Source organism: Simochromis diagramma, unplaced genomic scaffold (assembly GCF_900408965.1).
Source record: "Simochromis diagramma unplaced genomic scaffold, fSimDia1.1 OVJJ01000617.1, whole genome shotgun sequence".
NCBI classification, from domain to species: domain Eukaryota; kingdom Metazoa; phylum Chordata; class Actinopteri; order Cichliformes; family Cichlidae; genus Simochromis; species Simochromis diagramma.
In genome coordinates this window covers 1,577,251-1,602,083 of record NW_024386953.1, presented here as the reverse complement: position 1 = coordinate 1,602,083, position 24,833 = coordinate 1,577,251, and the positions used below count along the sequence as shown (strand labels likewise).

General features: G+C 44.8%; 2 protein-coding genes and 1 long non-coding RNA gene across 4 annotated transcripts; 1 reads left to right on the top strand and 2 right to left on the bottom strand.

Annotated features, from left to right (window-relative positions):
- Positions 1 to 2,418: 2,418 nt before the first annotated feature.
- Positions 2,419 to 3,291, bottom strand: LOC120737759. The gene is made up of 2 exons (XR_005696830.1): positions 3,181 to 3,291; positions 2,419 to 3,049 (listed from the first exon to the last, which is right to left on the bottom strand). It is a non-coding gene; the product is annotated as an uncharacterized LOC120737759 (long non-coding RNA).
- Positions 3,292 to 3,412: 121 nt separating this feature from the next.
- Positions 3,413 to 9,546, top strand: dcxr (dicarbonyl/L-xylulose reductase). Its single transcript, XM_040038615.1, has 9 exons — positions 3,413 to 3,539; positions 3,696 to 3,774; positions 5,138 to 5,235; positions 6,587 to 6,741; positions 6,874 to 6,916; positions 7,372 to 7,471; positions 7,572 to 7,636; positions 8,835 to 8,952; positions 9,234 to 9,546. The coding sequence occupies exons 2-9, from the start codon at positions 3,723 to 3,725 to the stop codon at positions 9,335 to 9,337; spliced, it is 735 nt and encodes a 244-aa protein (XP_039894549.1). The 5' UTR covers positions 3,413 to 3,539; positions 3,696 to 3,722; the 3' UTR covers positions 9,338 to 9,546.
- A 594-nt stretch (positions 9,547 to 10,140) lies between these two features.
- Positions 10,141 to 24,787, bottom strand: rac3b (Rac family small GTPase 3b). Of its 2 annotated transcripts, XM_040038618.1 has the most exons (6): positions 24,591 to 24,780; positions 21,358 to 21,429; positions 20,275 to 20,392; positions 18,110 to 18,172; positions 17,346 to 17,505; positions 10,141 to 12,425 (listed from the first exon to the last, which is right to left on the bottom strand). In XM_040038618.1, the coding sequence occupies exons 1-6, from the start codon at positions 24,623 to 24,625 to the stop codon at positions 12,295 to 12,297; spliced, it is 579 nt and encodes a 192-aa protein (XP_039894552.1). In that variant the 5' UTR covers positions 24,626 to 24,780; the 3' UTR covers positions 10,141 to 12,294. The 2 variants fall into 2 exon arrangements, with proteins under 2 accessions (XP_039894552.1, XP_039894553.1); XM_040038619.1 differs by lacking the exon at positions 18,110 to 18,172 and having other exon boundaries at positions 24,591 to 24,787.
- Positions 24,788 to 24,833: the final 46 nt, after the last annotated feature.

Sequence of the window (24,833 nt, the reverse complement as noted above, 5' to 3'; positions counted from 1 at the left end):
TTAGCTCCACAGGAATGATGGGCAGTCACAGGCTGGAGTAAAGCCAACGTCAGCATCAGTTCATGAAATGAATAATGTTGGTTGTAGTTTAGAGCTTCAGTCAGGTCCAAGGGTCAGCACTTTGTTTTCACAAACACCAGCAGTGAGTCAATAATAATAAGCTGTAATTTACACTTACAGTGGATGTTTGTTTCCTGCAGCCTGTTCTATCAAACAGGTCCTGCTGTCAGTAGCACACAGTGGTCAGCACAGCGTAATACGAGGCTTATTCTTTTAGCTGCAGAAGCCCCAAATCAGGCGTCATAGCACCGACCAGCAGCAGCATCTTCTGCTTTTAGACGACTCTACACATTTACAGCATCCTGACCAGTGAGCACGGTGCAGGAATGTGTCACCGTCGAGTTTCTCGTGTGAAGATTTTTGCTGAACTTCCACTGCTCTGTCTTTCAAAGAGAGGAGAATGAACCGGTTCTTTGTCTCCGCCCACTCTGATCTGTATATTCAGTCACTTCTGCTGGTGAAAGCTGGTGGTGTACAGCACCAGCCTGTTTGCACAAGACTAGAAACCAAACCCCACACCACGAGTCCCACTGCAGGTCAGTGAGTGAGTGTGTTTTTGTCAAAGCTGCCACTGCTCTGTTGTCAATAAAGCTTTCCTGCATTCCTAAGTGTTTCTGTCACATTGATCTATTGAAGAGAAAACCACATAACCGAGACGATGCATGGAAATATTCAGTGTCATGTTGAAATCGCACGTCTGTCAGATTTATAGGAGGTTGAGTCACACGGCCTCCTCGGGAGGGTCTCCTTGTAATTAAACCACAAACTGATGAGCTCGCTGGGATCAACATGTGACGTAGTCCTTTATCACAGCTGAGTGTCCGTGGATGGAGCACAGACAAAAAGGAGTGTGCAAATGAAAAGTGGAGCTACAAGTGAATTCAAAAATAAAATCAGCAAGAAACAACTTTTCCAGTATAATTTTTAAAAATCTATATAATACCAGTTACCTCGATGCCTTACAGTATGGAGTTCAAAGTCACCGCTTTGCTTTTGTTGCACACAGCATCCAAAACACCAGCTTATAATAAAAGTCAGTGTGAAGAAGAGGAAGGGCAGACGATGCAGTTTGATGCTGATGAATGAAAGACGAGGAGCTTTCCCCTCAGGACTGCAGTTCACGCTCCGAAATAAACAGCTAAGCTTTACAAACGTCAACATGAGTGCACACTCGGACATGAGAAACACCTCTGGATCAGACCTGGAGCTTCAGCACAGATCGAGGAAAGTCGTGAGGAAGCATTTCGAGCCCAGACTGACATCAGAGCTGCAGAGGACGACTGTGTCATCAACGCTGAAGCCTGACCTGGAGGAGGTCAAAGAGCCCAACAAAACAGTTACAAATCAATTGCAGAGATGCTGCAAACTGAAGAAATGATGACACATCAACGGACATTCAGAGAAATGTGGGAAACTGAGTACGTGCCAGAGGACCCGGGTGGAGCAGAGCTGCTGCTCCTCCACACTGGAAGAAGCCAGGGGCGGATGTTCTGAGTCAATGTGAACGCCACCGTGTACGCTACATTTGTTGATTAGAAAAACACCTGGAAGACGATGTGACGCCTCTTCACCCTGAACACATGCTCAGGATGCAGCAGGCAACCAGCCTTAAACGGGGCGCTAACAAACGGGGCGCTAACAAACAGGACAACAGGAGGAGCTAGGCTACAGCACGGAGGTCACATGTTCCCTGATATTTAGATCATGAAAGAAGGATTTTATTTTAGGAAAAATGCTGTGATGTTACTCAGCATTTTTCCTCTAATAGTTTGTCAGTTTTCTTTAGTTGCACTAAATTATCCAGAGGATATTCAGGACCCCGGGGCCCTGCACCGCTGGGGGCCACCCAGGAGGCACATAAAACTAACTTGAGATCTTGAAACTCTAATTATTGGTTTAATGAAGTTATTTTTCCATATCTCACCTGCGTCTCTCTCTCCAACACTGACAAACTTGTAATTTCTTAACTTAACTAGCTTTTTTAGAAATGTCAGATATTTATTTATTTATTTATTTTATTTAAAAGGAGAAAAAATATTTACCCCTTTTCTACTAATGGACACGTGCCAAAAGCATTTCCTGAAAATGGATGGTGATTTCTGAGTTGTGCAGACTAATAACATTATTTCTAACGAATCTTCGTATATTCTTCAGTAACACTCACACGTGACTCTGTCACCTGTTTTAAATGTTAGCACAGAGTGTGCAGGTGGCCCAGAAACACAGAAACATCAACTCTGATTAGAACTTCGCAGTGATCACGTTCAACAAACGAGCTTTTGGACAACAGATGATCAAATCTGTGAACTCATTATATGATTTATAATTACATGCAGATCATCCCAGTGCCTGAGAGTAACACGTCTGTCAAAGTATATGATGAAATACATCAAATATATATTATGCAGAAAATATTCAATAACGTTAAGTGGAGAAGTGAACGTTTAGTGGGGGGGCAGGTTACAGTAGATCTACAGACACATTTAGTGTTGTGGAAATAAATCACAGCAGTGTTTCATTGGATGATTGCAGTGACTTAAACTAGAGGATGCATTTGCTGCAGTGTGAATGCTGAGAGCTGAAATGTTCAATGAGCTGAATCAACAAATCTTTCAGCTGAAGGTGCAGAACTGTTGAAAGCTGAAGTGTCAAAGTTGGAAAGTAGCTGAACATCTTTAAAATGTACGTTAGAAACAGACGACTAATGATAATATGAACTTTAAATGTCTAAACTCAAGAAACTCAAAGCATCAGTGACTTTGTTCATCCTCTTCTGTGCCGCGTGGATGAGGAAGCTGACGTTTAGGTCCTGGGAGATGGTGGTTCCCGGAAACTGGTTTACTGTGTCCACTGGGCATGAAGGAAGATCAGATTTGGTGGTGTTGGTTTCAGCCTGAAGCCCACCATCATCTCCAGCTGGAGGCGGTTGATGACTTTTGTAGACTTTACTCCCATCATCCCAGCTCTGCTGTGACACCAGCTCTCCCACCTGAACGTGATTCGTTGTTTATTTCACCAAAGATTCAGCGACTATAAAAATTCAACTCAAGCATTGAGCTGTAAGCATTTACATGAGATTTTCTTCTCATATAGACATCTGAAAGGAAAATATTCTTTCACCATAGATGCAGACTGATGCAGAAACACCGATGAGGGACTTTTTATTTGATTTTGTACAGCGGGAGTTGTTTTTTCTTTCTTCCTGATTTGAACGTCTGCAGACGTGTCTGTGCAGCACTGCTCACTTCAACGAGCAGCTGTGGAGTTTCCTGAAAAACTCTTTTGCGGTGACCGGTTATAAAATATGACTTTTGGGGATTTCACAGGAATCCGGGAGCTTTGCAGCTCTCCGCCTTATATGGCAGGGCTGAGCGCGTGCTCCGTGCCTGTCCACGGGCTGCACGAGTGACCTGGAAGACAAACACGGTGTAGAGGCGGAGGACACGCGCACACACACAGCTCTGTCCGCTGCGCTGTTGGTGAGTACCTCTCTTCTGTCATACAAACACAAAACACAAGGAACAGCACAGAGAACACGCATGGAACATTTCACACTGCTAAGCTAAGCTCGCTCAGCACGTTCAGCCTGAGTGTCACGTGACTCGTAACTCCGTCTGTGGCGCTTCCACCTGCAGCGGCTCGCTCACCCACGCAGGCCGAACATGGAGGCTTCGTTTGCAGGTAAACGCGCTCTGGTCACCGGAGCAGGAAAAGGTAAAGGAGACACGCACGCACGCACGCACACGCAGCGACACCAGCAGGCTGCTTTATGAACAACATCCACCTTCGTGCAAATGCCCCCACCAACCCCAGTGTGGTCACGGGACCCGAGACTAAGGCTACGTTCACACTGCAGGCGAAAGCGCATCAAATCCGACTTTTTTGACCCTATGCGACCATTTATCCGATCATGGTGTGACAGTGTGAACGGCACAAATCCGATATTTTCAAATCCGATCTGGGTCACTTTCGTATGTGGTGCTGAATCAGATACATATCTGATGTTTCAGAAAGCGACTGCTGTTTGATGGTCATGTCGCATTAAATCCGTCTTTTACGTCACTGACGTAAGACGGACGCCAATTATCAGCGATAAGACATCGTGAACGCTTCCTGGACATCCCGTGTAGATGTCAGTGAAACTGTTGGGAAGACAACGTTGGAGAAACGTGAACATTTTATTTGTACTGTATAATCTGCAGATTCTGACAGAAATTAGAAGCAGCGCTCCTCTAAAACAGCAATAAGGATCATTATTAGGTTATTCACATTATTATGTAAATAACAAAATAACTTCAAGCAAAAATTGGGAAACGTAAAGTCCGAAGTCTTTATATTAAGGCCATCAGTCAAACATACTGTTGCTCTGGGTCTAAACAGAGCGCGTTGTGTGTGACGTCGTCTTTTGCGCATGCGGGCACTTTGAGCGTTCACACTAGAGCGCGTTTGCTGTCACATTTTATCTGTAGTGTGAACAAGCAGACAAAAACATCGGATTTGATCAAAAAAAATCGGAACTGAGCATTAAGACCTGCAGAGTGAACGTAGCCTTACTCTCCTCTCATGAAACTGTTTCTGTTTTTAAACGAATCAATGCTTAATGTAAAGTTTCACGTGATTTCCACTTGAGCTTGATTTAAAAACAAGTTTCTGAAGAGAACATTAAATGTCAGCAGTGATGTTGATTTCATTTACACTCAAACACAAACTATCATAGCTCCTTGTGTGGCCCCAAACAGAGGCTGCTGTATAAACGTGTCCTTCACATACACCAAGTTAGACAAATATATAAAACACAACACTAACATGTCCTTCTGTCGGCTTCCAGCCGTGTTACAGACGTTTAAAGTGAGACAGTGTTGATGGGAGCGATGAAGTTACTGATTACTGTGAACTCAGCAGAGTGTGCTGGAGGAATCTGATGACACTGCACGGAGCCTGAACCAATGTCATCAGTGAGAAAGTGGAATAACAGGAGCTTTGTTGGTGGAACGAAGCCTAAGACATGTGTGGAATGTGTGTGTGTGTGTGTCCACTCTGTAATCAGTCTTTGTGTTTATGGATTCTTGTGTCCCAGGGATTGGTAGGGCCACAGCTCTGGCTCTGGCACGCTGCGGGGCAAAGGTCATAGCGGTCACACGAACACAGGCCGATCTCAACAGCCTGGTGGAGGAGGTGATCACCCCACACACACCCATCTGAGGGGCCCCAGCCCTGACCTTTGACCCACACAGTGGACTGTCAATCAGCATAAAGCATATCTCAGGCCACCTCTTAAAAATGATGCGTATAAAAACCAACCACGTGTAAATGCACCGTTAGGGAACCGACAGCGAGGAGCTGGAGAGGCGTGTGGGTCTGGTATTATCGTAGGGTCCACCTTACAATATAAAGCACTTTGAGCTGACTGGTGTTGTGATTCAGTGCTGTATAAATAAAATGTCCAAGAAGAGTCCAAAAGAAAAAGATACATTACTAAAATTATATATATGGATTATAAAAGCACAGAATTAACAAACAAATATTTAGGAACCTTTCTAAAGACTCTTTTAAAAAAAAAACAGTCCTAGTTCAGTTTTATTTATATTCACAACAGTCGCCTCAAGGTGCTTTATATTGTAAGGTAGACCCTTCAATAACACATACAGAGAAAACCCAACAGTCATATGACCCCCTATGAGCAGCACTTTGGCGACAGTGGGAAGGAAAAACTCCCTTTTAACAGGAAGAAACCTCCAGCAGAACCAGGCTCAGGGAGGGGCGGGGCCATCTGCTGTGATTGGTTGGGGTGAGAGAAGGAAGACAGGATAAAGACATGCTGTGGAAGAGTGTCATGTCTTTAAAAAACGTTACATATAAAAAATCCAAAATGTCCTCTTTCTGCAGAGAGACTTGAGTCACCGTTGCTTTAGCTTTAGCTTTAGCTCTGTGCCTGGAAGACGTCAGAAACCCATCACAGCTGTTTCTGTCAGTTCTCTGATGGAGCGTCTGTGATGCACAGATAAACCTAAGAGACTCTAATCGACTCTTTGCCTACAGCTTTGATCTGCACAGTGAGATTTCTTCTCAGTTTAAATCTTATTAATAACTCATCCAAACCTTTTCTGACTCATTATATCAAACCGATTTTAATCAGCTGACGGCGGCTGATGACTTTAAAAGCTGTTTAATGTAGTTTTCACTTGAAGTAGAATCTGCAGTATGTTCGTCATGCAGATACAATAATAGAGAAATAATTTTTTTCAATCTGCACGGCTAACATGAGAAGCATTTCACTGATTGACTCTAAGGCAGCAGCTGAAAGAAGAACAAAGCTACCCTGCACAGAGTTGGTCTGACCTCAGAACAGCTGTTCAGCATCTGGATTTAGTTGTTCTCACACAGCTGCTGTAACCTCGTCAGAGTTTACTGTTTGTGAGGAGGCCTGTGACTGATTCAGTTCTGGGGCCCAAACGCATTATAAATATTTGATGTCTCTTGTCTTCCTTCTAATCCGAGTCCGTCTGCTTTTGACTTCCTGTCACAGTGCGCCTCCATCACCCCGGTGTGTGTGGACCTCACAGACTGGGGGGCCACAGAGCAGGCCCTGCAGGATGTCGGCCCTGTCGACCTGCTGGTCAATAACGCTGCCTGTGCCAACCTACAGCCATTTCTGGAAGTCACACCTGACAAGTTTGAGCAGTAAAGCAAATATTCTCAACTTTCATATTTGTTACTGAGGAAGTACCAGCTGTAAGCACACAGCACAAGCCTGTGAGCCCGAGGCCAGAGCCTCATCATGTGCTAACCTGTCACGTCTGTTGTGTCTTCCAGGGCTTTCAGTGTGAATGTGAAAGCTGTGGTACAGGTTTCTCAGGTAAAACAAACACGGCTGCTTTATTAAACCACGGTGTTTCCTTTCTTTGGATTTGATTTGTGGGAAATGCATTGCTTTGAAGTTCAGCTGTGAATGAACCCGTCACAATGAGTGTTGGACGGGCTTTAGAAAACGTGTGAATGGGACTTACAGTAAAACAGTGTTTTTTTACCTCGATATTAAGAAATGTCTTGTGTAGATCTGAAAGCTCCGGCTCTATATCTGTGCTTCGCCTGTCGGTCTGAGCTGTGCAAAAATCTGTGCTTAAAAAAATGAGCAGATGACATTTTGTTACATGAATTGTTTGACGCTGATGTTATTGGTTAAGTTGGGTTTTGGAAAGTTTCTGTAACAAAGCTCGATGCAGTTGAGTGGAGCTTGTAGGGTGTTGGGTTGACCCGGCTCATTCATCAAACTGCTTCTGTGCAATGAGACAAAGCTCCGTCTGTTGGCAGTTAGTGGCTCGTGGTATGAAGGCCCGGGGATCGGGAGGCTCCATTGTTAATGTGTCCAGCCAGGCATCGCAGTGCGCCCTCAGAGAGCACGCCGTCTACTGTGAGGAACACAGACATGGGCGCCACAGCCTCTATCACATTTAAACGAAGAAGCCCAGTGAGGGTAACAAACTGAGCTTCTGTTTCTGCTCTGTGCTCAGGTGCTACCAAAGCGGCTCTGGACATGCTGAGTAAGGTGATGGCTTTAGAGCTGGGACCACATCAGGTACACCACTGTCCTGGTCCACACGTCCAGCTTCCACCTGACAGTTACTAATGCTAATGTGGTTAGCTCAGGTGCATCTTTGTGAAAGCATTAACTGAGTTAGTGATGCCACAGTTATCATTCAGTTCGTGGTGTCTATTTCTAAATGATCAGGAAATACGGGGAAAACAATATAAGCTAATGCAAGAAACTGTCCAGGAAATGATTTCATGTGAATATTAATTATTCCTGTAACTGCATCACTGTTCAAGTGTCAAAGTCATTTACACGTGTGCCTCACGTCATGTAAGGTGTTGAAAAGCATTGGAATACTTCGATGAGACCTGATATAACAGTGAAACACTGCACGAACACACCAATGCCAGGACAGCTCACTGCACTGTGAAACACCTTCTGCAAACTCATGTGGCCTGGTGTGGTGCTGAGAGAGAGAGCAGCAGATTCATAATCATACGACATCAAAACACAGGATGTAGGCTTTCAAATCCCAGGAGAGACCCTAAGTGACCCTTCGCTCTCTGAGGACGACAGGCCTGAAAGCAAGTCTGCAAAATTCCCACCTGCACCACAGTGTGATATGTGCAACATAGTGAAGGAGTTGTGTAAAAAGTCGCTGGCAGCTGGTGTCAGTGGTGTCGGCACCAACCTGACACCAAAGTCCACACAGAGTTTTGTAAAGGCTGCATCTAAACGACACCTGAATCGGTTCCTGTGAACTCAACATTTACTGGAAGCAAACAACAGGACAGCAGCCAACACTAAACTTACTTATAAGTTCCCCATATAGAAAAGATATATATAAATCTTATAAAGTTTGTATCTGTCTTGTGTGAAACTTGTATGAAAAGCATACAAGAGTGAAAACACATAAGATCCCTTGAAAAATTATGTAATGAAACTTGTATGTTTTGTATACTTACTAAAAAAATATATGAAAGTAATGAGAAAGTGGCCACTTTCATGAGTAAATCATATATGTTTTTACTATTTCTTTTCCATATGGGTCTATGAGCCAGTGTTTTAAAGCATGTATGAGGTTTCATGCAGTTGCTTTAGGAGGTTACTTTAGTTACTGCTGCCTGTCCGGCTGTTAACATGAAGAAAAGTATTCGACAGTCGGATCGGGGTCGTCTGAACAAAGACGGGATCTGACGTCTTTTCGGTGACTCGATTAACTCAGGTGTCGTCTTGTGATCAGATCCGTGTGAACACCGTGAACCCCACAGTGGTGATGACTGACATGGGTCGCTTGGGCTGGAGCGATCCTGAAAAAGCCAAGAGCATGAAGTCCCGGATCCCCCTGGGCCGCTTCGCAGGTCAGTTGCAGCAGTCTTGGTCAGACATGTCCTCTTAGATCACATCACTGTGTTTGTGTTCAGCTCCTGTATGCATGGAAATCTACCTAATGTGAGAGGCAGTGTTACCCCACAGACAGGTGACGAGTCCACAGAGTGAGACCAGTTTGCATGATCCCAGTCGAGGGTTAGGGACATAACACTGATAGACTCAGTCCTGCCCTCTGGTCTGCACACGATCCTCCCCGTGGTGTCAGGGTTAGCTCTGTAAAGCTGAGTGTGATGTGTGTGTCTGTGTGCAGAGGTGGAGGAGGTTGTGAACAGCATTTTATTCCTGCTGAGTGAAAAGAGCAGCATGATTAATGGAGTCACTCTGCCGGTGGATGGAGGCTTCCTGGCCTGCTGACCCACATCATCCCATCGTCCACCTGCTCGGAGCAAAACTTCACTTGTAGATTTCTTCTTCACTGTGATTTTCTCTAATATAACTGGACTCAACCAGCGAGGGGCCCGAAGGATTGTTTGACCCATTGATGGAATTTGTGCTATTAAAAGACAAAAACATGCTGCTGCATTAAAATCAGTATTAAAAACAAAAACTCTGTTTAAAAATAAGTTGTGGTTTGTTTGTTTTTTACTGAAATATAAATGATCGCAGTGACTAAGTCACCAACACATGAAAACAGAAACGAATGAACTCTAGGTCCTCTTTATTTACAGCACCGCTCCACAGCTGAGGCGAAGTAAGGAGCTGAGACACAGGCCTTAGTAAAGTTTAGTACGTGGTTCAAAGTGACAGAACCACTGGACTTACTAACCAGGCCGCTTCTGCTTATTAATTTGGCTTCACGCACTGCAGGCTCTTGTAGTTGTTTCAGTGCTGCAGTAAAGAATAGCAAAGAAGAACTGAAGCCTGGACGTGTGCTGGAAAGCCTGCTGATGAAGCTGAATAAGAGCCATCATCATCATCATCATCATCATCTTCAGTCAGAATGATTCATTTGGTCACTTTGATAAATCTAAACAACTAAAGGTACAGGAACAGTCAGTCTTCTGTATTCTGTTAATATATATCTAAATAATCCTGTAAAAAAAAGGACTCATGCAGCCACTAGAGTTTTCCTCAGTGTTAGTCCACGAAGCACATTTCGATGTGAACACGAGGGAACGCCTCGCTGTGTGAGGAGGAAATGACGACAGGAAGCAGACTACCTTACATATACATTTGTATTTAGTATACAAAAAATTGAAATATGTCACCACACAGACATGTGAAGTAATAAAAAATAAGACAAACAGTTGAAACAAGTATACAAGTCATCTTACATTACATACGTACATGGCCAATGCATTTCATCATACAACCTCTCCTAAGAGTTACAGTGGGTCAGATAACCAGAGAACTTCCATGCAATAGTAGTAGTTTTTTTTTTTTTCTTTTGCTGTTTCTCAGCTACATTTCGACACCTTAGCTAGGCAGGACCACACGACATGATTCAACCACACAGCTATGCCAACCAAAGACAGCATAACGGAGCACTGCAGTGCTGCGTCTCGCCACACGGGGGAGACAGACACACGGCAGGCCTGCGACCATACAGAAATGCATTTCATAAAGGTGCAATCTGCACTGTTTGCCATGACGACAAACTCCACAACGATTGGCCCTTTATCGTACACTGTTAGCGACACTTCTAACTTCGACATGAGCAACTATAATCCCTTTAGTTTGAATTGTTTTAGTTTTACGAGCTATATATTCAGGTACATGTAGATATTCATAACGCATTCCTTTTCTGAGGATTATTCTGTACATGACTGGATGTCACTGATATTCGTGTTTTTTCCTTCCTTTATGTCACAGATTGTTGAAAAGTCTTGTGTTTTACTACAATACAATATGAAATAGTACCAAAAACTGGACACTAAAAAACTTGGCTTAAAACAATACTGTCTCTTATGCACTACCCCAAACTGTCTCACTGACACCGACACATGCCCGCCCACCGTGCACGCACGCAAACACACCTGTCACGCACACATTCATGTGCTTGCGCACAAACACACACACACACACAGTCTAAACAATGGGATAAATTAAGACAGAATATTTTAAGACCCATGCAAGCTCCTCCACTCCCACAGGCAGAACTCAGGCAGCAAGGTTGTACAGCCCCCATGTGTTTGGCAAGCTCGTCTGTCACATCTTCACAGTTAAGAATAGTTACCCAAAGAAATTGACCAAGATCAGGCGACTGAAGCAAGAACACACTGGAGGGGCATAGCCAAATAATTCTTCAACTGATCAGAGGATGCAGGTAGACCTCTAAAGTACAGTTATGAAACAGACAAGCTTTGACTGAAACCTCCAGTTAAACCTTTGTGTCTCACTGAAAATCTCTTTTTTCTCATTGAAAAGTTAAGAACGATGACACGGGGCTATGATTATGAATCTGTGCGTGGCTTTACTGAGACGAAACCCAAGAGGATGAGTTCACGGTTACATGTTTATACTTTGACTGCAGCGCTGATGTGATCGTTTGGCAGGAAATCTGTCCTAACTCGACAGGTTACTGAGAGGATTGAACAAATACAAGCAGTTAGACCATCGTTACAGTCACTGTGCTAGTTAAGAACTACAGGGAGCATCTCGGGCCGTTTGCCCAGTCTGAGGGAAACAGCACGGCCTTTCTCCAATGAGCTGTTTAATAATGAGACGCTGATCTGGCAGTATGGAGCAAACTTGAATACCTTGCCATTTTAAAGAACTTGGTTTGGATCGGGAATAATAAAATGCCAATCAGGACACCCGCCAGTGAACCAAGCTGTCAGAGAGTCTAACTGCTGGTGTTTCTGTCATGTGACCACAGATCTCAGGGGGGACCTCGCTGTGCATACTGTCAGAAATGAGGGCTGAACGAATGAAGGCAGTATATCTTTTAATGTGCTGATCCTAGATCAGAAGCTGAGGGTAACTTCAGAGCTGAAGGCGTATTCACAGTTCATGTTCTATCTAGTCAACACTGCATTATTTCAAGCAAGCATAGCTGAGAAACAAAAGACTTTGCAGTAAGAAGATAAGAAGTCTTTGTGAGCCCTCGTGGCAACATGACACGTGTCTATGAGTACAAAGCAGTTGGACAGTCATTGTCTTTCACAGAGAACCTATGACCTTACTCTGTAATGGTTAAAAAAACTGGGTTAAATATTGGTCCTACCAATATGATTTTGAAAAAACATCGATATAAAGAAAGCAATCTCAGCAGTGCACACTCACTCTCGCTAGTTTTCTTTCTCATCCTCTCAGAGAAGTAGTGGTTGTTGTTCATGGTGATGTGGTGTAGTGTTAGCAGTGCTTCCTCCTTAGAACATGGTGCATCTCTTCCCCCTCTTCTTCACGGGTGGGGGGCAGAGCACAGCCCGGATGGCCTCGTCAAATACCGTCTTCAGGCCTCGCTGGGTCAGCGCAGAGCACTCCAAGTACTTCACGGCTCCTGAGGACCAGGGAGAGGGCATGATGGGAAAACTGATACGCCCCTCTACATTACCCAACAGAGCACCTAGCACTCACCAACGGGCCCCACCAGATAACTGTCCATGCAAATACTGAGGAGAGTATGAATAAAGCAGGGGTCTCACACTGGAAGGAGCTGAGGGCCACTGCTGGCACTGTCGTCTGAAGGATACTTTTGTGTTGAATTAATACAAAAAACAAACATTTCTGAAAATGTTTTGTTTGCTTTTTTTAAATTTCAAATATCATATAGGCCCCGGGGCAGACCCAGGACACGCTGGAGAGATTATATCTCTCAGCTGGCCTGGGAACGCCTCGGTGTCCCCCCGGATAAGCTGGAGGAGGCGGTTGGGGAGGTCTGGGCTTCTCTGCTCGGGCTGCTGCCCCCGCGACCCGGCCCCGGATAAGCAGAAGAAAATGGATGGAAATATTATATAGCAATATCTTAACTAACTGAATCGTTTCATTGAAAGAGCAAATAAACACACTGGTCCTCTGTCTGTCACACACGTTCGTATTGAACAAAATACAAGAGCAAGTGACACATGAGTTCGTGCGAGTGGCCCCCGGGCCGCGAGTTTGAGACCCCTGGAACTATTGCAGAAGGTGCGTGATCGTTTTTTCCTCCTTGACACAAGGCGAGTGGAATTCAAATCACAATATAAATATTTACTAATAATTTTTTATTTTAAATGAAATAGTTTAACCTTGTTTTTAAACACTGTTTATTTTGGGTGTTTAAAAAAAACGTAGCAGATGACACGCTGTCTCTACCCACTGCTAAACACAGCCACAGTTCAACTACTGGGAAGCTGAGCAACATGTACATATAAAAACAAAACAAAGTGATTTACAAATCTCATAAACCAATACTTTATTCACAATAGAACATCTCCAAAAGGTTGCGACAGGAGTATGTTTCCATCTTTGTAGTATCTTTTTCTAACACCTGGAAACAGGAGAGCAGCTGTGGAGTTTCGGGAGAGGAACTTTGTCCCGTTCTTGTCTGACAGAGGATTCTAGCTCAGCAGTCCTGGATCTTCAGTTTGATTTATATCGAGAGAAATCACAACAACACTTGCCTCGAGGAGCTCTTCTCGTCCATCTTTTTCTGAACAGTATGCTGACATTGGTCCATAATTTGTATGTATGTATGTATGTATGTATGTATGTATGTATGTATGTATGTATTATTGTAGGGTCGACCTTACAATATAAAGCACCTTGAGGTCACTGTTGTTGTGATTTGGAGCAGTTTAAATACAATTAAACTGAATTGAAATTGTTCCTCCAGCTGTTTCTTTTTAGGACCACTGAGTTTTCCAGCCTGTTGTTGCACCTGTCCCAACCTTTTTGAAACATTTGCTGTCATCAGACTCAAAATGAGTCAAGATTCTTTGTGAAATAGTTCCAAATTAAGAGTTTAAAGATTTAACAGGTTTTCTGTGTTCTATTGTGAATACAATAGGGATTTATGAGATTTGCAAATCATTGCATTTTGTTGTTTTTAAAATGATTTTTTTAAAATTGGAGTTAAAAATTGTCCCTATTGCCAGTCTTGGCAGCCGGGGGTCGGTCCGCCAGGGCCTCCGCTCCTGGCCGCCACCCGAGAAGGGAGCCGGAGATCGACAGACGGATTGGGGCTGCGGCTGCAGTAATGCGGACGCTGCACCGGTCAGTCGTGGTGAAGAGGGAGCTGAGTGTAAAAGCGAAGCTCTCAATTTACCGGTCGATCTACGTCCCTACCCTCTCCTATGGCACGAGCTGTGGTAGTGACCGAAGAACGAGATCGCGGATACAAGCGGCGGAAATGAGCTTCCTCCGAAGGGTGGCTGGCCTCTCCCTTAGAGATAGGGTGAGAAGTTCGGCCATCCGGGAGGGGCTCAGAGTAGAGCAGCTGCTGCTCCACATCGAAAGGAGCCAGCTGAGGTGGTTCGGGCATCTGGCAAGGATGCCCCCTGGGCGCCTCCTGGGCGAGGTGTTCCAGGCATGTCCCACCGGGAGGAGGCCCCGGGGCAGACCCAGGACACGCTGGAGAGATTATATCTCTCGGCTGGCCTGGGAACGCCTTGGTATTCCCCCGGACAAGCTGGAGGAGGTGGCTGGGGAGAGGGAGGTCTGGACCTCTTTGCTTAGGCTGCTACCCCCGCGACCCGACCTCGGATAAGCGGATGAAGATGGATGGGATGGATGGAGTTAAAAATTACTTTTCTAAACGAGTTGGTCCCTGCACTGAAGCTGTGATAAGACCAGTTTCTAAATGAATAAACTAAGGAAAGGGCTTCAGTGCTTCCTTTATTACCTCCTTCAGTATCCACTGGAGGATGCACTGAAACATCCTTCATTAAAAAAGCAAATAATCAAAGTGTTTTTATGGATGATCTGTGCCAATGATGTTGCACAACAACAGTCAAACAATCATATGTATGAATCAGGATTACACAATCATAACAATCATCAACATGCTGGCATGTTGGAGCTTCCACAGCTCCTTGAATATTATGCTGCTGTATAAACATCTGCTTCTTATCACAGCTTTTAATAATTATATACATACCGATATACAATACAATAATCAGCCATATTTGAATTGATCAAAGTGAATTAAAGGTTTACTACATCATCGGCTTGAGCGCTGCTTTCAGGTTATAAGATTGTTGAAAGCCTTTACAAAGGCCGGAGTAACACTGGATCATCTCCTCAGTGGGACTACAACAATGGAGCAAATAATCTTCATGTGACAAGCACTTCAACTCACTTCACAGAAAACTACAAACGTGGTTATAAAGTGGTCTCTTTCTCCGCTGTACATACGATTCATGTGCCCACAGCATTTATAGGCTAACATTCCCAGCTATCCTAATACCAGCAGTGGTCTCCAGGTAGTTCTGTCCCTAACTGACATTCTTGGGTCTTTATCCTACAATGTGAATTGCTTTGGGTTGACAGTTACTGTAAATTGGCTCTTGAACAGGTGAGATGGATACCAGTGAGCTGAGTATTGAGATGAGGTCAGGACAAAAAGGCACATATGGAAGTCACTTATAGTGCACTGACAGCAGATCGAGTCCAAAGAACTCTTGACTCCTTGTGACTCCCAGTCTAATAGCAACAACATTCCCCAACAGATATCTGGTCACTGTTTTCTCACAGTCACTGTGGTCATGATTTCTAAATCCACGTCGCTTTAACAATCATGTTGGAAAGTTAATAAGCTTCAAAGGTTTATAGAAGGATGTTTCATTGACAGTTGGCTGGAACTGTGTTTAATTCATGGTTCCTCACTTACACAAACATCATTCTCCAACCACGCCTTCATGCTTCTGCTCGTCAGTGAGGGTGTGGGCATGTTTCAGCATTCTGAGGTCGGATGTTCCTCACTTTAAAGGCTGAACTCAAAGCAGCTCTAACCCAAACTAATGGACATGTTTATGTACAGGGGAGGACTGAGCACACCCTCTCCACATCTGTGTGTGTGTGTGTGTGTGTGTGTGTGTGTGTGTGTGTGTGTGTGTGTGTGTGTGTGTGTGTGTGTGTGTGTACACACAGAACAAACACAGCGTTATGCATTAATTAGTGAGTGAGGTTAAAAAAAGTTGGTAACTGTATTTTTCGTTAGCTGCTTTCAGCCTGAATTAAGTTCTGCTGAGCACCAAGCAGCAGACGGTGAATGCTACAAAGCTGTGGACATGCTACTGCTATGCAGTGAATAATAAGCTCTTATTTTTCTTAAAATGTGACATTTATGTTCTATTATCAGTAAAGTATGAATCCATGAGCTCTTTAAATCTACGCAGCCTGTTTTCATTTTCACAACTTTTTAGGAATCGACTTTGTAAAGCATGTTTCTGTCCACTGTGTCACATGAGCCTTTTCCCACCTACTCGACTCGCGGATCGACCGGTCTTCCATTAGAACCCTGTAGTACCGTGTCGTCATGGCAACGCGTCTGCGCGTCTCGAGACGTAATTAATATGCGACACGAACGCCACAACAAAGGTGGACATCGAAGCAAACACATGCCTGCTACTCGGTCCGTGGCGTTTCGTCACACTCAGAGATCACTGCGTTGTTTTTGTAGCCGTTTCAAAAAAATGGCAATTTGGACTTTCGTGAACGCTCTCATGACTCGTAACGCTACGGCCAGCCAATCAGTGGCATACAGTCTGATGACGTCACATTTAGTACCTGTTTGGATCACTTGAAATCCAAGCAGGTGCTAAAAACTGGTACCAGGAACTATGACTAATGGGAAACCCTGAAAACCGTGCCGAGTCGCTCCGTGGAGGTTCTATTGGAAAAGGGCTTTGGTGACCTCGTTTGTAGAAAAACATACATTTTTTTAAACTGCATTGTAACAATACGTTACTACAGGGAAAGCTTGTGCATTTGAAAACCTCAGTAAGAGCAAGAATGATCAGTCGAAGTTTATTCAAAAGTCCCATGTAAGTGTGCTGAGAAGTAGAAGCACCGTTGTCCGTCCATAAACAGCTGATTTCAGTTTGTCACAAGCATCCAGCCGCTGATGTTTTCACAGTGCAGGAAGGGCTTGGAAAATGATCATCAGGAAACTAATTTTAAAAGCCTTGAGGCGACTTTTTTTGTGATTTGGTAAATAAAATTGAATTGAATTAATTAGCAACTAAAACTGAGTTTACACCAGGCACCAGGCACATTTACTCACTTATGTGAGTAAATGTGCCTGGTTATATCCCACCTCTGACTAACCAATATTCTACTTAGTTCCCTCAACCCAGAAAACTGTATATACACTTTTCTTTGGATCAACTGTCACTGGTAACCAATTTAATATGTTACTTACTGAGACAACAGACAAACAGCAATCATTATATATAGCTAAATTAATGGTAGAGAAAAAACGATGCCGTTACAGCCTCACCAATCTCTCTCGCCATGGCCAGGCCCTGCGGGTAGGTGATGGGGGAAAGCTTCTTGTCCCGCAGCCTCTCAATGGTGTCCTTGTCATCTCGTAGATCCAGCTTGGTGCCCACCAGAATGATGGGTGTGTTGGGGCAATGGTGTCTCACCTCAGGGTACCACTAGGGCACCACAGGCACCCACACACAGACACAACCACACACAGATGTGTACATATGGATATACAAAAGACAAAGTCAGTGAGAGAGGTGAAAGAGAAGAGTCAGCTGGCGGCGGTGGAAGAACATCATGACCCTTTCCACAGTGACATTCAACAAACTGAGTTGTGGCTACAGAAAACATTGTTATTAAGTTCGAATGAAAGCATAGCTGCATGAACACAAGACATCCTCAGGCAAAGAAACCTCCAATCACGTCACACGATGGGACAATCCCGTCGGAAACACAGAGACTCTACAGAGGGACCCCAGACCTCGTGAAAAGTGTGATTTCACACGAGAGCGTCTCATGATGCTCAGCAGATCAAACCACAGCCGGCCGTGACGCTCCCTCTGCAGAGTGTTTGCACTCGCTCAGGCCTCAGCCTACAATGTGTGTGTCTGCGCTCCACGTCCTGCTGGAGTAACATCAAATCCAGACCATTCTAAGCTGAGGACTGAACAGGTGTGATGAACCAGGTGGAGCCAAAGATGTGCCTCCTTGTGGTCAGACTCGGCGTGAAAAGGGGAAAAAGGAGGGGGCGGGGTGGACGGTCAGCGTACTGACCTTAGCTCGGACGTTCTCAAAGGAGGCCGGACTGACCAGGGAGAAGCATATCAAGAACACATCCTGGGAGAGAACCAGAGACATCGCTAGTTGAGAGTGAGATCTGTGTGTGTGTGTGTGTGTGTGTGTGTGTGTGTGTGTGTGTGTGTGTAAAACCACCACAAGAAATCAGCTTTATTTGAAGTCTTCGACACTTATTAAAAGTCACAACACAAAAGCCTCAGAGAGGCGTGTTTCTGCTTCATATTGTTTGTTCAAAGACATTTTAAGTGTAATAGACCGAGGACGTCCAGGACAGACCCCGCCTCTCGCCTTATGGCAGCAGGGATAGGCTCCGACCACTGCAAGCCTAAACTGGATAAGACAGTGGATGAATGTTTGGTGCTTATCTACACAAGAAGTGGTTATCAACACAGTGGGCAAATATACACAGCGGTCCCTCGTTTATCGCGGGAGTTACGTTCTAAAAATAACCCGCGATAGGTGAAATCCACGAAGTAGGCAGCTTTATTTCTTACAATTATTACAGATTAATTTGAAGGCTGTAAAACCCCTCACTGCACACTTTAAACACTCAGACAGGCATGAACATCTTCACACGTTTCTCTCTTATTTAAACTCTCACAGTTCAAACCTAGAACAATGAGTCCAGTATTATAGGATGAAACCAAAGACGCGCAGGTGACGACGTTTCATCGACATTGTTGTGTTTGTTGGGGAGAAAACGTACAAACATACAGTTCAGCAGAGTCACACTGCTGGGATCGAAGATTTATGTCAATTTGACAAACTGAACGCACTCTGTCCTGTACAGGAGACACGGCACGAGACTGACTGACAGTGGTCTACAGCCAATCAGGACGCAGAACACAATGCGCTGTAATTAAAAAAAAAAAAAAAAAAAAAAGCAAAATTGCACAAAACAAACAAAAACAAAACAAAACATTGAAACAGCGAGGCCATGATAGGTGAACCGCGTTACAGCGAGGGAGCACTGTGCATGAAAACATTCCCTTGAACTGGAGCCCCGCCCACACGTGCGCGGTACTTTGGCAACTGTAGCTTTTCCTCAGTGTTTAGGCTGTTTTTCAGTGTTTTTCATACACAAGTAAATGACGTTTTATGTCAAAATCCCCATTTTTATAAAAACACAGGGTTTCTTAAAGCCCTTCCAGGGTGAACACTTTCAGGAACCATGGTTCTGCTCGTGCACTTGGTGAAGGAAAATGTTGATTTCATCTTGGACATCAAAGGTGTGCGCCGCTATCTCCTTTTTTGATGTCAGACCGTGCTGACCAACGTTTCACCGCCTGTTTTCTCGGCATCGTCATCACAGTGTTTGACATCATTTTTAGCTTTTCACGCGGACAGAGATATGAAAGTGAAAATCCCTGTTTGAATCAGTGCCTGTGAGCATAATCGCCTCCCAGATCATCCTTTTGGCCGTTTCCAGGCAGCTTCCACCTGCTATTTCTGGATTGCTCCCTGGAAGTTCTGTTGCGCCCACACTGCACAGGCGGATTTCATCAGACTTCAAATCCAATTCTTTTTCAAACTAACCTGAATTTCACGTGAAGGACTGTCGTTGTTGATGAGAGCTGGCAGTTTGCAGTTACAGAGTCAGCAGCTTTAAAGCTGAACGCTGCATGTTGGAGGAGCTCGCTCATAGTGGAACACCCTGGGGTGTCTGGGGGAGAACATTCAGCAGATCTACCCTGTGCCAGTGCACAATGCAGTGAAAATGGTGGCGTTTCTTTGCTCACTAACTGAATAACCTGCCACAACAATCAAGATGACGGACTGCCAGAGTTCCAGCATGCATTGCAGACGGGGAAGGGAAGCAGTTGCTAATCTTGAATGGGAGATCGCAGAACAGCCTTTTCCTCACACCGTGTACGCCCTGTTAGCCATCTGAACTGGTGAGTGTAGTTTGGACTTCTTGAAATATTGGGATAATCATTTGTAATTTAAGGCATGCAGTTTTCATATTAAACGGATAAACTGATAAATGCTGGGGTCTACAAAGCATTACAGCATCCTTCGTACATTAACCACCTTCCATTTCATTCCCTTACTCGTTCATCTAAACAGGTCAAACAGAAAGCTCGGTTCAGTCACGTATCTGTGGCATGCTGTGAGTGTGTGGGAGGAAAGAGTAGGAATACCGTCTGTGGGTAAGACAGTGGTCTGAGCCTGTCGTAGTCCTCCTGTCCTGCTGTATCCCACAGACCCAGATTCACTGGTTTCCCATCCACCATCACATTGGCAGAGTAGTTGTCAAAGCTGCAGGGAATTGGACAGCACACTGAGTAAAAAGCAGCTGAGACTACTGACAACAGAGTAGTGTGATTACTCCTAAACAACACTTTGCAGAACTACATGACCGCCTAGATAAGGGTTGGTAAATATTTAAGGAAGCTTTTTCTCCTCCAAGTCCACTTTTTGGTGTTGCATTACTATATTTGATAAAAGCTTTTAAAAGAGAGAATGAAATTTAAGGGACAGCAAACAGTCCAGTCCGGAGCTGAACTGGGAGTTCCTCATTCAGCCCAGTGCTCACTGGGCTCTCAGGTATCAGGTTCTTCTGCTGCGGATGGGTCCAGCACTTTGAAACTGAATTACTCTACTAACTAATTTGATATGAACTGGTTTCCAACCTATGGGATATATGCTGCTCATACTAAAGAGCCACCTGCCAGTTGGCTCAGCTGAGCGGTTTAACACGACTGAGGTGAGATGCAGATATTTGAAAAACAGGATTTAAGGGAACTTTCTGGGCTTGGCACAGTTGTCATGATTATTTTGTTATGCTGGTTTAAAAATGTAACATTTGTGTCACGACGTAGCTGATAAACACTGAAATATCTTAACAGCTTAAAATTTGAAAAGTTAAAAAAAGCATTGAGTATACATCACATCAGTCTGTTTGATTTGCAATATTAAATATATAAATACTACAAATATCATCCATTGATAAGCATGTATAGTTTCTCGGTGTACAGAACTGTGCTGCTCGCTGAATGAGCGATATCTTTTATTTAATCTGATTTCATTCGACATTCATTCGTCTCTTTTCTGTGTTTTCTTTACTGTCAACTAAGTTCTTGTAGGAGAACAGCTGTATTATTATTATAATTATTATTAAATCCTGAAACCTTTAGACAGCACAGTGTCTTTGACAGAGCGCTCAGCCCTACAGCGTTACATGGTGGTATTGTGAGAGCATGAGGAGTGTTTGGGTTACTCACACAGTGGGGATGTATTCACCGGGGAAGGCATTGGTGGTGTAACTAATCAGCAGACAGGTCTTACCCACAGCCCTGAGGAAGTGACAGCAGAGGATCCAAAATTAGGCTGCAGCTCCACTCTCATACAAACCTGAGCGTAAACAGGCCACATGTATGTGTGAGCACAATGGAGGCCTCTATCCCCTTTCAGCTGAGTGCCACACAGACATTGGCCTACATACATGTTGCCTAGGGACACAGTAGCCTTCTATGGTAGCCACGCACACACACACACGCACACACTCTTATATCCTTGTGGGGACATCTCATGGACATAATGCAACCATCAAAGATGAATGCCTAACCCTGACCCTAACCTAATGTAACCCTGACACTAGAACGAGTAAAACCACATTTTGAGTCTCAGAAACGCCTTCAGACTCGTGGGGACCGGGATTTTGGTCCCCACGAGTATAGTAAGCTTCCAATTTTTGGTCCCCACAAAGATGTTCATACCTGTCCACACACACAGTTACTCGCAGACATAGCCCACCTCTCCTCTGCTCACAGGCCCACAGCACCCCTCCGACTCGAGCCACTCGATGCTACTGGTGGCGGCATGGATGAGTATTGGCTGGCTGCTCATGCATGACTCATGAGCGATTCTGTGTGCTCGTCTCCACAGACATGACCAACAGCAGTGACACACGGTGGCAAAATGTGTGACTGATATAAAAGTGATTTGAGGTCAGTGGGACTCTGTTTGGTCAGAAGGGAAACACTGACACTTACAGCTGCTTCATTAGTCAGTTTCAGTGATTACGACTATTCTTCAGAAGATCGAGTGGCTCATCTACTGATCTAAACACTGGTGGTGTTAGAAATGAGTCCATCAAAGGGTAAGCTCAGGCCCCGCAGTTCTTTTCTAAAAATCAGACGTGGCTTTGATATACAAGCAGATTTTAGGGCCTTCAAGTGAAAATGAAATGATGCTTCAGAATAACTACCCGCTGTGCAGGAGAGAAAGCATGCAGGAGCAGACAACATGCGAAGTTCAAAACCAGGACTTTCTTGCTGTGAGGCAGCAGTGCTAACCACTGTACCACAGTGACACACACTGAGGTGGAGATGTCCAGCAGAACCCGTCTCCTGGAAAATATGCAAAGCCTTTGCTTTCACTTCCAGACCTCTGGACTCACACAGTACGTCTCTCAATCACACCTGTTTCACTCAAAACACACAAATGGTTCAGATTTGCTCTGCGTCGCACAAACTGAAGCTGTAAGATGTACACGCTTCAACTTCAACTCAGTTTTATTTATGTAGCACCAAAACACAACAAAACAAGGTAAAACCCTGCAATAATACAAAGGTCACACATGAGTGTGAAGCACTGAGTACAAAAGTCACACATGAGTGAGTTTAAATGTCTCCAAACAGATCCACAGGAACAGGAAGTTGAAACAACTGCAGGGAAACAGAGATGCTGTTACACAAACACACACAGTGCTACACGTGCAGATGTACAGCAGTGAATGCACAGGTGCTGGTAATACCACATCCCTGCTCCGAGTGTGAAGCTGGCCCACGACCCCGACACTGAAGCAGCGAACCTGCTGTCGTTCACTTCATTACGTCCCTGCGTGCTACTGTCAGCGTGGGTCAAATAACGTGAACGGCACCAGGTAACAATCTGAAGACACCAAACACACAGCTAGCAGCATCTGTACAGTCTGTATTAAAGCTGTTTGTGGCAGCTGACGAGAAAAACACACATTTTTATATCCCGCCCACCTTGTAAACAGCCTCATCGCATATAACAGCAGGTTCCTGTTAGAAACAGCTTTCTGAGCCCTGCGGTGATCTCAACAACACTGTCAGGGGCTGTGTGCGACATTTAAAGTCAGTGGATTCCAACCACAGACTGCATAACAAAGTATCCACCGCGGGGTCACGCTGTCACTGTCACGCTGTCGCTCTTTGAATCCTCACATTAGCCGGGCACGGCGGCTCAGTAGCAGACCCAGGTGTATTCTTCCTGGTGACTGCATTGGGCTTTGTGATGTCATCAGTATAACTTGACACCTTTGAGGTGAGACTAGATTAAACTGCTGAGCATCATTTCCACAGAGACTTTGGTGAAACTGGAGGTCTTTTCCTGGTGGCCATTAGAAGTAATGCATCTCTAAGGTGCCATTGCTTTTCACACCCAGAAGCTACTGCCATCTTTACTTACAGTCTGTGCTTCTAAAATGAAAAAAAGACTATTTAAAGATTTTTTAAACGACATTTATATAATTTTGCTGCATTTTTTAAAAACTTTTGCTACAAATCCAAGACAGCCCGTTTCTCTACATGTCAAAGACTCACACTTGTGCAGGCTGTGGCACATTTAGCTCAGTGCAGATGATCTGGTCAGAAAGAGCCATAAAACCAGTGCAGCTGTTCGGAAATATCCGGCTAAGCCCTCGAGGTTAAAAATTCAGCAACTGGACGATGTTTTGAAAGTTGCTGAATGCGTGTTAAAGAAGTGTGATCTCAGTAATGACCTATAATAAGTGAGACTAGGACTCCTGCAGTGATCGAGCGGCCCCAGCTCCCTCTGGAGGCAGGCGAGGACTTCTCGACTTGAAAGGTAAACTGAGCTCGTAGGTTGGACTGCTCCGTGTGTCTGCACACAGCACCGTGCTGTAAACAGTGTGTGCAGACAGCAGCACTCAGCATTCTTTTATTTTCCCATTTTGCCTTTGATGATAAAAAAAGACCTTTGGCCGCTCCTGATGTTTGTAAGAACTGATATGAGTGCCGGTGGCTTTAATCAGCGACCACTAATCATATTAGCATTTCCAAACGGCGCGGTGCACTCTCGCAGCAGACTTCAGTGCACATGCCGCTGGGTGGGATCTGGATGCAGTAGGAGCAGAATTAGGGCAGCGGGGCCTGCTGCTTGCCACTGACAGGGCCACAAATTCCTTAGCGTGCATCAGCACTTCAGCCCGCCTTCAATGGCCTACCAGGCGTGTAGGTGTTCCCGCAGCATCTCGATGCTCCGCTCCTGCCTTTGCGCTGGATGAAGACGTGATCACATGCAGATCCCCGTGGAGCTGTATCTGAGAAAGACAGGCGACCGACGGATCGCCGAGCCCCAGCCCCTTTTCACTACATAGCATCCTCCCATCATCCATCCATCCATCAGTGGATGCATCACTGAACCCCACATGACAAATGTGCCGTTTCTGTGAGCGTGCTCTTACCCGTCGCCGACCACCACACACTTAATCGCCTGCATTTGGACAGCAGCTGGAGGCTTTCAGGGAGCCGGCGCTGGAAGTTCACCGATCCGACAGTAAGCGCTGAGGTCTCGTACGAGAACAGCGGGCCAGTCCGCTCAGCGATGGAGCCGCAGTGAAAAGGGTCGATGACGAGCAGTTACGACAGTCTCCGAGAAGTGCCGAGCGTTCTTAAAGGGACAGAGGCGGAACAGAAGAACGCCAGTA

What these genes read in the sequence shown, in the direction of transcription:
- rac3b (XM_040038618.1), bottom strand. Translation starts at nt 24,625, where the DNA reads ATGCAGGCGATTAAGTGTGTGGTGGTCGGCGACGG. An exon ending in GGTGAATACATCCCCACTGT is followed by an intron (nt 20,393 to 21,357) that starts GTGAGTAACCCA and finishes AATTCCCTGCAG; the next exon opens with CTTTGACAACTACTCTGCCA. An exon ending in GGCCATGGCGAGAGAGATTG is followed by an intron (nt 12,426 to 17,345) that starts GTGAGGCTGTAA and finishes CCTGGTCCTCAG; the next exon opens with GAGCCGTGAAGTACTTGGAG.
- dcxr (XM_040038615.1), top strand. Translation starts at nt 3,723, where the DNA reads ATGGAGGCTTCGTTTGCAGGTAAACGCGCTCTGGTCACCGGAGCAGGA. An exon ending in GGTCACCGGAGCAGGAAAAG is followed by an intron (nt 3,775 to 5,137) that starts GTAAAGGAGACA and finishes CTTGTGTCCCAG; the next exon opens with GGATTGGTAGGGCCACAGCT. An exon ending in CCCCCTGGGCCGCTTCGCAG is followed by an intron (nt 8,953 to 9,233) that starts GTCAGTTGCAGC and finishes GTCTGTGTGCAG; the next exon opens with AGGTGGAGGAGGTTGTGAAC.